At 45.4% G+C, this 11,634-nt stretch overlaps 1 protein-coding gene across 4 annotated transcripts in view; it reads right to left on the reverse strand.

Moving 5' to 3' along the window:
- The window catches only part of LOC105005782 (neuropilin-2), a 68,120-nt gene extending 57,694 nt beyond the window's left edge, over nucleotides 1-10,426 (reverse strand). For all 4 annotated transcript variants that reach the window (XM_010863950.3, XM_029116483.2, XM_029116482.2 and 1 more), the window contains exons 1-2: nucleotides 9,742-10,426; nucleotides 1,784-1,961 (exon numbers count right to left, since the gene is read on the reverse strand). In XM_010863950.3, coding sequence (XP_010862252.1) covers nucleotides 1,784-1,961; nucleotides 9,742-9,814 — 251 coding nt within the window. In that variant the 5' untranslated portion in view covers nucleotides 9,815-10,426. The remainder of the gene's footprint in view (nucleotides 1-1,783; nucleotides 1,962-9,741) is intronic.
- Nucleotides 10,427-11,634: the final 1,208 nt, after the last annotated feature.

The raw sequence follows: 11,634 nt of genomic DNA on the forward strand, positions 1-11,634 counted from the left end.
TGTTCAGCTCAAGGGCAAAACAACCAATTTGTCTATCTTCTCAGTCCAGTAATTCGAACTGGCGACATTAAGGTTATTGGCCAATGCCGGTAACCCCCAGGCTAGCTGCCTCCACTGTGAAACACAGCCCAGCGTTACCAATCCCTCACCTCAAATCAAGGTACACGCATAGTTAACTGGATGAAAAATCCAGAGGTCCCTCCCCGTTGACCTTCTCGTCCAATGGGCTCGGAGGAGTGTGTATTTGAGATCTTCCCGGTGTCTCCTCCCTAAGAGCTACTGCGTCGCTTAATCACTCAGGAAGAAGAAAACAAGCCACAGCTGCACTACAAAGCCTGGGAGCTATTTGACTGGAAACTATTCAAGCCCAGACTAACGCAAAAATTCTGGGATGGGGGGGTTGCACTTTTGCTTCCTCTTATTTTCGCTGCCGTCTTGGCCCACGTCTTCCGAACCTGGCTGCGTCCAAAACAGCACCCTATTCGTTAGAGGCCGGTCTGGCATGCGCTATTCAAAAGTTGCGCGCGCTCTACCGGGGACGTGGTCCCGTTTTGGACGCGGCGCGCGTAAAAGGTCCACTTTCATTAGTGTGAAAAGGGATTTATAGATCCGGTGAGTGTTTATGAATAAATAACATTGTTGACGTGCATCTTCTTTCGCCAATGCCACAGTGAAGCGGTGGCCTTTATTCTCAGCCGATGGGGAAGATGATGAAGAACAGACAGAGTGGTTGCAATATGTTTCCCGCGCCGATCACGCGCACTCACGCAAAATGTGTGTATGCATGAAGAAACAGCACATTCACCCACCCACACACACACACACATACACTTGTGTGAGAGGACAAAGCTTGAGCTCCCCTCAGGCTAATGTAAACTCCATCCGAATAAAAGCGGAATGTCCCTGGCGACGCGAGGAGGCTTTTCAATGTTCACTCTCTCACTATCTCTCTCCCTCTTCCCCATTCTCTCTGTTTTCCCCTCATTGCTATTTCCTCCCCCTCTCCCTCAGACCCATTCTCTCCCTCCCATCTCTCTCTCCCCCTTCCCTCCCCTCACTCTTTTTCTCTACATTTTTGGCCTTTTACATCATAACTAATAGGATTCTATGGACAGAGATCCTAGATCAGCACTCGTACTCTGAAACACTTTATATAGACAGACAAAGATATTAAAGTTACTGACTGCCCCTTTAAAAGAGCAGTAAGTTCTGGAGGCCCCCTTAAGAGTAGTAGGAGGCAGGGGTTAAAGCCAGGGCAGAGCATAATGCAGGCCCCATGAGGCCAGAGACAATAGAAAGTCATATGATTCATATTATACATCTCCATGAAAGAGGAAACTGACCAAGCCTGAAACAGCTGCCCTGCATTCTCTCTCTCTGTCTATCTCTATCATATGTTTTCCTGTAAATGTCAATAGAGTACATTATCACTTTTCTTCATCTTTCTTTTATTTTCAGTTCCTTCCTTTTTCCTGTCTGTCTTTCGCTCTCACCCGTTCTGTCTTCTAACTGTACCCCCCCATCCACTAAAGTTGATTAGTTCTCATCACATATTAACCTGCTCTACTGGCTAAATCTTCATGTACTAAACCATTCTGTAATGTCCACTTTGTTACAAACTGTTTTGTTATCTCTATAACATCTCTATTTTAAGGCAGATCCAAAGGTTCGGAAAATAAATGTAAGAAATGTAAGAAGAAACGCCACCTCCTGTCACTCACCCCCTCCGACCGCCCCCTGCTCCCCAACCCACAGTGTCCCGGCTTACAGCCCTGTTTCTAACCTGCAGTCCAGTCTCTCCAGTTCGAAGTGGGGGTTAAAGTTCAGGACGATGCGCTGGGAGGGCTCCGGGGCTGTGAGGACCCACTGGCAGTTGAGGTGGGGCGGGTACTCAAGAGGATACCCTGGAGACGTGATGTAACTCGCATCGCTGGCATCCATTGTCCCCCCGCACGTCACACCTGAAAGGAGGCAGAGAAAGACAGAGATGGACAATTCATTAATGTTCAATAACACTAGTTGACCACCTGTCATCGTCCTTTTATCAGTGTTTGGATCTGTGATACGGCACTGCCTGATTATGAAAAACAATACTGTCTAAAAATCTGTTTAAATGTAGCTAACACTGTTAATTCGATTCATACAGTTCTCCTTTTCCAGTGTCCTCAGGTTTATTTTAGGTGTCTTGTACTGTAGAAACAAAACTGACCTCTACACACACACACACTACACCTCACCTCCACCACTACCTCAATGTACAACACTTAACCTTAACTTGTAATGTTAGTCTAACCACTAACCTCAGTGTAACCCCAACCCTAACCTTTCCCCAACACTAAAATAGCCTAATTACTTTTCCTAAGTGAGGACCGGCAAAAGGTCCTTGCTTTGCCAGATGTGCAATTGGTTACAATAATTGCGAGGACTTCTGGCCCTCACAATTATAGTAATACACGTACACACACACACTCACACACACACACACAAACCCTGGTCTTCATCTTCTCCTTGCCCTCTGGGACCATTCTCTAACTGTAATTGTTGCTCTGGCAAGGCAATCTGCCCACATTAGGACACATTCCCTGATCCTATCGACTCTCTCACAGGAACAATCGACTGCCAATAGCAACGCCTGGCTGGCCCAGACAGGAAGTGACAGCAGACTGCACGTCTGGGGGTACAAGGGGTCACCCCAATTCTGTAACGAGAAGCCAGAGCAACAGAGCCTCTATTACCGACCTAAGTCCGTGCCTCGTTCAACTCTTGCTATTTCACACATACATGGAAAAAAAAAAAAACACAAGCGGCAAACATCACAATAAGACAGGGGCCCTCATCAGTCAATTCAGTGGAGTTCATGATTCTTCAGTCATTATTATTCCAAATGGAAGGTGAGATTAGGAAGACAAAAATTTCTCTACAATTCTCACCACAACAATACGGGAAGGAGTTAACTCATTCCCTGCCAGACTGAGGCTGAATGGAACCCTTCATAAGTTCTTCCCTCCCCGTGATGCATTAAAAAGGTTCGCTGCATGCGTGGCTGGAGGGTCTGACCACTACGACACCCGTCATTTCCATGAGAAGCGAACAAGTATAGGCCCACACTTGGAAGCGGGTGTACTGAATTTGAAAACTGCCAGACTCCAAAACAGAAAATGAACATTGACCAGAAATAATAAGACGCATAAAGACATTTCTGTCCAATTTCCATTGAAACCGATAGTCACTCCATATTCTGTTTCATCCACTTGTTACAAGTTAAGCGAACAAGCCAACGGTGGAGTAAAGATCAGGAAGGTTGAAATATAATAGACTGTTCAAGTGTTGACATTTCCCAGGCTATTGTGTTTTAAGAAAGGCACACTTGGGATCCGGTGACATTTCATATAATAGCAAAACCCCACCATCATTACTTGACAACACGCGCCCATGAGCGCACACGCACACCGCGGAAACACACGCCAGTCCAGCCTGTCATTCAAAGCCAAGGACGTGGAATGTGAATGAAAGAGGGTATAAAGGCACGAAAAAGAAAAAGAGCATTGCTCGCTTTCTCCGTCTCCCCAAAGGATTCCGACATGGGGGCCTCTGAATTCTGACTGTGGCTTCATCTTCTTCCACTCCAGTGTCTCCCGGCACGCATCCTAAACAGCAGCCTGACGTTTTCGCAGTTTAGTGTGCTACTTTTGACCAGTTCTCACCTGGAATCCCTAGTGCTCTGGGCAAAAGGGACACACTATGTAGGGAATAGTAGAACTGTCTTTTTGGACGCAACCGTTTTTCCTATTGTGATCTTCGAAACGGTGAGTGGGGCTATCAATGCTGCTGCTGAGGGAAGATTAAGCCGTTTGGGAGAATCCTGCACACACCCCCCCCCCATCCCACCCCACCCCTAGGCTGAGCTGTGCAGACCATTCATGTGCCTCTAAGGAGGGGAGGGGGAGGGAGACGGTAGGGAGAAAGCGAGAGCGAAGAGTGTGGGGCCAGCTGGGAGACAGGCACGTAGAGAGGAATGGATGAGAGGGGAGGATTAGGGGGAGGCGAGGAAGAGAGACGGAGGGAGCGGGGGCTAAGAAAAAGGAGCTGGGTTGGGAATTGGGGGGTCCGAAGGAATGGAGAGGGGGACTAAGAAAGGGTGTGAGATAGGACAGAAACAGAGAATGGAGAGACAGGGGAGAGAGAGGGAGAGGGGAGTGAAAGCCTGACGAGGCTCATTAGGACAAGACCATCCCTGAGGGGACTGACCCAGGAGGATCTGATGAGGTTGTCAATGGAATATACAGCGCACAGGGCAAGGGAGCAGAGTGTGTGTGTGTCTCTATACACTCTTTATTATGAGGAAGACAATGTGTGGACACTATGTGTGTGTGTGATTCTACAATTGATACTTTCATAAGTACACTAAGGGTGTGCGCGTGCTTGGGCACACAGTGTGTGTCTTTCAGGTCCTGTCGCATGGTGGGCAATGGGAACGCATGCGTCTTTACAACGTGTGTGCGTTTAGGTGTCTTTTAGGTGTGCGTTTTTATATGTGTGTGGTTCTGTTTGTGTGGTAAGGACATGGAGGAAGGCGCTTTGGGTAGAGAGGTAGCCTCATGAATTATTGTGTCTGTGCTGGCTCAGGATTTCATCCATCTCCACACGCTCACACACACACACGGACACACACACACACACCAGTACAACACAACCAAATGTGCCACAAGGACACCAACAAACACCATTCCTGTAGCTGTGTATCCTGTCTGTAACCAGACTGTGTGTATGCCAAAGAATGTTAACATAAAGGTGTGTTGAGTACCAGTCTCCGCCAAATCTACCAATCCTGCATGGGGCTCAATATCTGTCTGTGTGTTAGTGTGTGCTCGTGCAAGCCCACCAATTTCTATTAGCGGTATTTATCAATGCGCCGTGGCGTCGAGCTCTTAGGATAGGCTCTGCTAGTCAGTGGAAAAGCCATGATAAATCTCTCCATCACTCTCACTCGCTATTCCCCTCCCTCTTTCTCTCTCAATCTCCTTCCCACCTTAATTAAAAAGTGCTATCGCTCCGAGTGAGGAGGAGGAGAGGTAGTAGTCATTCATCCATTCATCCCTACACAGGGGCTGTCGCCATTTTTTTAATTTAACTGCTGCACACAAGAATGTCTGTCTGCAGGGAGGTGAACCAAATGTTGCCTTTCAAGACTCTACTTTAACCATAGGTCAGATGCCATGGGGCACTACCTAGCTTAGTGTCCAATATGGCTCTGTTGGTAAAGAACATCAGTTGTACAGTCAGTACTGTACACTCAAATCCCTTTTTCTAATATTTGTATTAGATAAAAACAACCCACTAAAAAGTTAATTACTTCATTATCCATCCTTGGGAGGATGCAGTACACAATGACATATCCTTGGTTAACCTGTCAACATGTATTGCTTGTTTGTTTTTTTGCTACTTAAATGCTTTGAGGTTGAACGAAAAGCAATACAGAAGTATATTATTATTATGAGAAACATTATATTATTTTAAATTAACATTCAAATGTTCATATAGGGGTCCTATGTATCTCACATTATAAGTGTGTGGCACTTGCAGGGCCAAGGTTGCAAGTTCAATTCCCGAGGAGGAGCCAATATGAAAATTAGGAAAGGTATGCCTCCACTAGAGTGATTGCTAAATGACAAGAGTCTTAGTTAAATGACTTATATGTTTATACTTCAATTTCAATGGCATCTACCCAAAATGATGGTACCCCGACTAACCAAAAGTAATGTGGACGAACTCTTCCTCTCTCCCTGCGATCACACGTATCCTTCTAAAGGAATAAGTGGTGTTGGCTAATCATCTAAATGGATTGGGGCGGGTGTAGCGATCAATGAATCAATGGATCAATTGACCGTGAGCTGATTAGTTTTTCTGGGGTTTGCTTTGCTGAGCTACAGCTGATCATATAAATAGCCTCTGTGGTAGTTTTCTTCAATCTAGGCTATCCAACAGACCTTGAGATGTTGCTGACCGGTCTTTCTGATGGTTAGCTGGTGCCGATATATAGGCGAGTCAGTTTCGAGGTGCTAGTTATCATCAGTGCCATCCTCAAAGGAAGACGACCATTCATTCTCTTCAGATCCGTGACTACAAAGGAATTGAGAGAAACTGAGACGGCAAAAAAGGATTTTACCCATTTCCTGTCGAAACAGAGCACTTCACTCTTCTTTGACCCCTCTCTCTCCACTCTCCCTCACTCTCCCCTCTCCCTCTCTATCACTCTCCCTCTCTCTCCCCTCTCCCTCTCTATCACTCTCCCTCCTCTCCATTCAGTTCAATAGGCGCTTTATTGGCGTGAAGGGATGGTTGCCACAATTCCCAAAGCAAACATGTTAAAGCAACAATGATACAGTATAGACCCGGCCCCTCCTTAGAAAGGAATCGACACGGGAAATTATACACAACAATGAAAACCAATGGGCAAAATAAATGAATAAAACAGATATGGGCGCTCATTTCCCTCTTACCCATACAATCAGAAAACTCCTCACTGACCTCTCTCTACCCCTCTCTCTTACCTACATTTCCACTCTTCATCTGTTATTTTAATAGCGCCTTTTGCATGACTTTCTTTTAACTGTTATTTTACCAGATAAGTTTGCTGAGAACACATTTTTATTCACAGCAACGACCTGGCAGCACCTAGGGTTTGGATGTCTTCCTCAGAGGGAGAAGCACAGGGTCATTTTCACCTTGTTGGCTAGAGGGATTACAACCGGCAATGTTTCTTTTACTCGCCCAGTGCTCTTGTCCACGAGGCTACACTGCCACTGCGTCACTCATGGAGGTGCGAGGCGAAGTCTCCTTAAACACTGACCCACGCCTCGTAAATACCTCCCGTTCCAAACATCTGAAACATTACTAAGCCAGAGGAGGGGGCGCCGGCAAGCCAATAGGTGTATTATTTATGGCTGCCTTGTTTTTAATTTCACCCTGGCTGCCCGATTCCAGGGGGTCGTTGTGGCCCCCCCCCCCCCCCCCCCTCCCAATTCCACTACAGGCCAAAGTATTGAACCACAGCCCCTTTGTTTTCCTGCTCTTGAATGGTAATATATGGTCCTGACCTTGTTTTCTCACTGCTGGAGTGTAGTAGGAGTCTGAGGTAGATTAAAAGACAGAGAACCAGAGAGAAAGCGATGTAGACGGGAGAAGGGAGGGAGTGATGGGGGAGGGAATGATCGCAGGGTGGGTTTGAAAAAGGTAGAGATAGAGAGAGATAAAAGAGGAAGAGGTAAAGGAGGAACAGAAAGGGAAAGAGCCCGTGAGAGAGAGAGAGCGGGCAGGAAGGAGAAAGCGAGCGAGGAAAAGGCGAGCCTCTCATGAATCTACATTTAAAAAGATGTCATGGAAAACAAAACGGAGACAGCCACGACACACACTGGTCGATTGGCAATATGCTTATGTCCACAAGTTAATTACTAGCTAGTGATTATGGGGGACTTAATTATACCAACATCTTCGTGAGTCACACTGTGTTTTCACTAGAGCGTGTAGGCTGCGCCACCCCCAAAAGACAACCCATTTCCAACACATCCTATAGCCAGAATCCATCTGATTCCCATACTTCAGCACTTCAGTAGCCCAAGTTTCCGTATCTCCAATATCATCCGTTCCGTTCCTTTCCCTGCCCTCAGCTGTTGACACTGTGAGTCTTTCCCACTCCAGAGCTCCTCTCCTTGTCACTGATGAACTCTTCCATTTCTTTCTCCATCTGTTTATCGCTTCTGTTTCTCTCCTCTCCGTTTTTCTTCCTCTCTTTCTTTGTTTCTCTTTCCCCCTCATCCTGAAAAACAGGCTCTCGTTCCGCACAAGACCATACATTATCTCTCCCTCAGTCTCTCTCTCTCACAACCTTCCAGATCCCTTGCTTTTTCTTCCTGCTGGTTGCTGCGGTGTCTGTTCATTGCTGCTGTGTGTGTGTGTGACAAGCTGTGCTGTTCTGAAGAGCAGCGGACGGCAGAGGTTGGAACAGTGAGTGCTTTGGCAGGCTGCATGAGGTATCTGAGCTAGCTGGGGGAGAGCTGCCAAGGGCCCACATCTGTCTGTGATCAACGGGCACACAGGCAGCCAGCATTGCAAACAGCTCATACTGAATCCCACAAAACAGCCAATACGAACCCATTCACACACAGACACACACACACACACACACACACACACACACATATATATATATATATATAGTTATATATGTATATATGAAGCCATATAAATACAAAATGCCCACACACAAGTATGTGTAGGTCCAGAGGGAGGGAGACCCACATACACACCAGTTATGTTGGCAGAACCAAGCCAAAAGATTACTTGTCCACCTGAGCATATACTCTCAGGGTAAACCATTGGAATAGCTTTACACCAGCTACTGACAGGACATAAGGCACCGAGACAGAGTTGAACAGTAGTAAAAAAATAAAAATAAAATAAAAACGATTGTTCAAAGCTCTGGAGAGTCAGTACTTGGACTAGATTCCAAAACAACAACGCCCCACAAACACTGTTTTAGCTATTCATTGTGGACGGAACTACTGCAACTAGAAACAAGCACACTACCGTAAAAATAACATCCAGAATGGAATGGAAGGTGACATCGTGGTCCATTTTGACACGTCAAAATATATCTGGTCTTTAACGTTACAAGGGCGCGAAGAGATCTGATTGTGTGGTGCCGTCTCGAGCTGCCAAGACATCAACGCCAACGAGCGAGGCATAAGTAACCCTCTACATAATCATTGCAAATTTGCGAAGCTACAGTTAATGAGCATGTTGTTGTTGATAATAATGCTGTTGACTATTTTGGTTAGTATAAATCATTATTATCAATATCCACTAATGGCAAAATAAAACTTCGTATTTTGATATGCATGAGGCTGTTTTTCGGCCTAGAATTTAACCCCCAAAAACACCACCAGTAAATGACAATAGTTATCTCGATTTATTTAAATATTTACAGCCTACGTTATTACAGCCTATAAAAAATAAATGTTTTGCCTGTCTGCAGCAGAATAACACTTATTTCGATCCGATAACCTCTAATCCATATAAATAATATGTTTAGTATCGGCATATAATTATATATTTATTAGCCCATTAGGGAGTTTCACATTCAACTAACCTCATATTTTTGGCATAACCAAATCTGATGATCAAATAAAACGATGTGTCCTACCGCGATCATTTTTTATAACTGACATTTTTTTGAAATGGGTGAAATGTTTTCAAATCACTTTTTGCGTCACGAAAAAGGTGCTCGTGAACAAACCAGAACGAGCTATGCTTTTGGAACGGTTCTTTCCCGCTGCTTGTAATAAAACGGATTCGCGATTAGCCTACGCAGCCAACCGGAGCTCACATCACACCCCACTGTTTCTTCTCCACCAGAGAGAGTTGTCTTTCAAGGCCACGTAAAAATAATAATTTTAAGGCAAACCTACACATGGTTCTTGTTATCAGGCAATGCCTGTCTGATACCATTCACTTCGTATGGGTTAAAATTCGTGATTTGAAACAGGAGCTCGCAGTACAACGTTTTGAAAAACAAGCAATTTTCCCTGTCAGACTCCAAGGACTAACGTAAAAATACAGTGTTTTATGATAATTAAATTAGTTAGATAACTCTAGAAGGAAAGAGCAGGGTGCTACATTCGAACACGTTTTTGACAGCCCATGCGTTCTTGAGAACTGGCCAACGTCTTACGATAAACTTACCCTCCTCTCCACGGACTCCAAGTGTTAGACAAATTGCAAGTAAAAATCCAATCAACGTAGATAACATATCCATCTTGGCAAAGTTCAGTGTCTTTTGTCTTTTTTATATTAACTCCCAGGACCAAATCAGTTTTATGTCAAATAATGTTTGTTCCAAGTGCACTTCATTGAATAGAAGGAAAGACAGACATTAGCGGCTTCATATGCTATTTGAACGAAACACATCAGGATGCCACCTTATAACTTTCATATTTTCGTCATGACTGAGCTATTGATAATCGTGGAGCTACGTGGATGAAATATATTCCTCTTGATTTCCAGGTTCCACATAGAGCTTGTACACTAATTTGGAACCTCCGGGCTATTTCCTCGAGGGAGAGTCAGATAAGCGGCTCTCCGTTACCTCCAAATCCGATTGAAGTGATTGCCTTTCCCCCTTCTCTCTAGCTTTCTTGCGCGCTTGCGGGGATTCTGGTGCTGTCCTATCACCGGACAAGAAGTCTAGGTATTTCAGACCTAACTGAGAGGAAATCTGAACAACTGTCTACAACGAAAAGGAATACACTGACTTCCGAATAACCATTCAGTTAATCTGTGGAACTGCTCTTTGCGTTTTCTCCTGTACGTAGAGGAGTCTTTCTGCGCCCACCCGTCTCTGCGCTTCTGCCAGCGGCGTGTGGTGTGTGCGGTGTGTGTAATAGCCTAGTACTTTTGAGCAGAGCAGCTATCGCATTACAGTCAGCGCCTTGGCCCCGCCTTCGATCGGTCGCTATGGAGGGGGGCGCGCACACGCGTAAAACACACTATACGTGACGACAATAGATTACAGTTCCTCAGATAACGCAGTGATTCGGGCTCGTAGGCATTTCCAAAGCCTAAATTCCACCTGAAAACCGGTGGGAAAGTGAAGACGGAGATGGAGAAAGGGAGAGTTATACATGCACGCAGAAGTAGCATACAGTGTGCGTGCGTGTTACTGGTACACATTACACAGTGGCTTTTTCACCCCATCACCACAACACACATCAATCAGTGCTTCTAGGGTTTGTGGTTAAGTCCCAAATGACACCCGTTTCCCTGTTGTCTACTACTTTCGAGTATGGAATGCGTTATTGTTAGGTAGTACTTACTGCAGAATAGGCTGCCATTTGGGATATACTCATAGTCATATGGTATCGAAGCTGCCGCGTGGAGCGAACCCATCCCAGTCTCTGGCCAAAACTGCTCCTCAATCAGCATGCCTAAATATACAGCCACGCTGGCTTCATAATAACACAGTGCCTGGCTCAAAATAATCTGCTGCCTGAGAAACGCCTCTACGGTCGGGCCCAGGCGGATGCCCTTTGCTTCCCGTACATTAGCACTGGTCTACGGAGTTAGGAACATACATGCTGCAACGCCCTGCACCCAAGGTAATTAGTCTGGTCACAGGTCTTTCTTTAAAAACGGTCAGGAGGGTTGGAAAGACAGCACAATAATATCTACGACCAGGTTAATATCACATTGCGTGACATAAGAGAAATATCCAATTGCATAACGCATTGCTTTGTTCATAGGTTAGCCTACTACATTAGCAAGTGCGTTAACATTTTATTGGAGGAGTGAAAACAGCCATTTAGTACATTACTTGAACCCTCTCCATAGTGCCCTTAGTAGGTCATGTGACCTGTGTGTCATGGCTTGTCTAAAGCCTCAGGTACTAGTCATATCTCTGATTTCTAACACCCTGCCAATCACTTGGGATTCTACCAATAACCCCAGGGGATCTATGTCACATGCCAGATGTGATTGGAAATTCAGATTCCCTGGGCCTCACCACAGACAGACTGCCACCACCTTAGGTTGCTGTGGCAGAATCTGGCAGTTATATGTCAGTGTCTGCATGTTTTATGG

Source organism: Esox lucius, chromosome 22, assembly GCF_011004845.1.
Source record: "Esox lucius isolate fEsoLuc1 chromosome 22, fEsoLuc1.pri, whole genome shotgun sequence".
Taxonomy (NCBI): domain Eukaryota; kingdom Metazoa; phylum Chordata; class Actinopteri; order Esociformes; family Esocidae; genus Esox; species Esox lucius.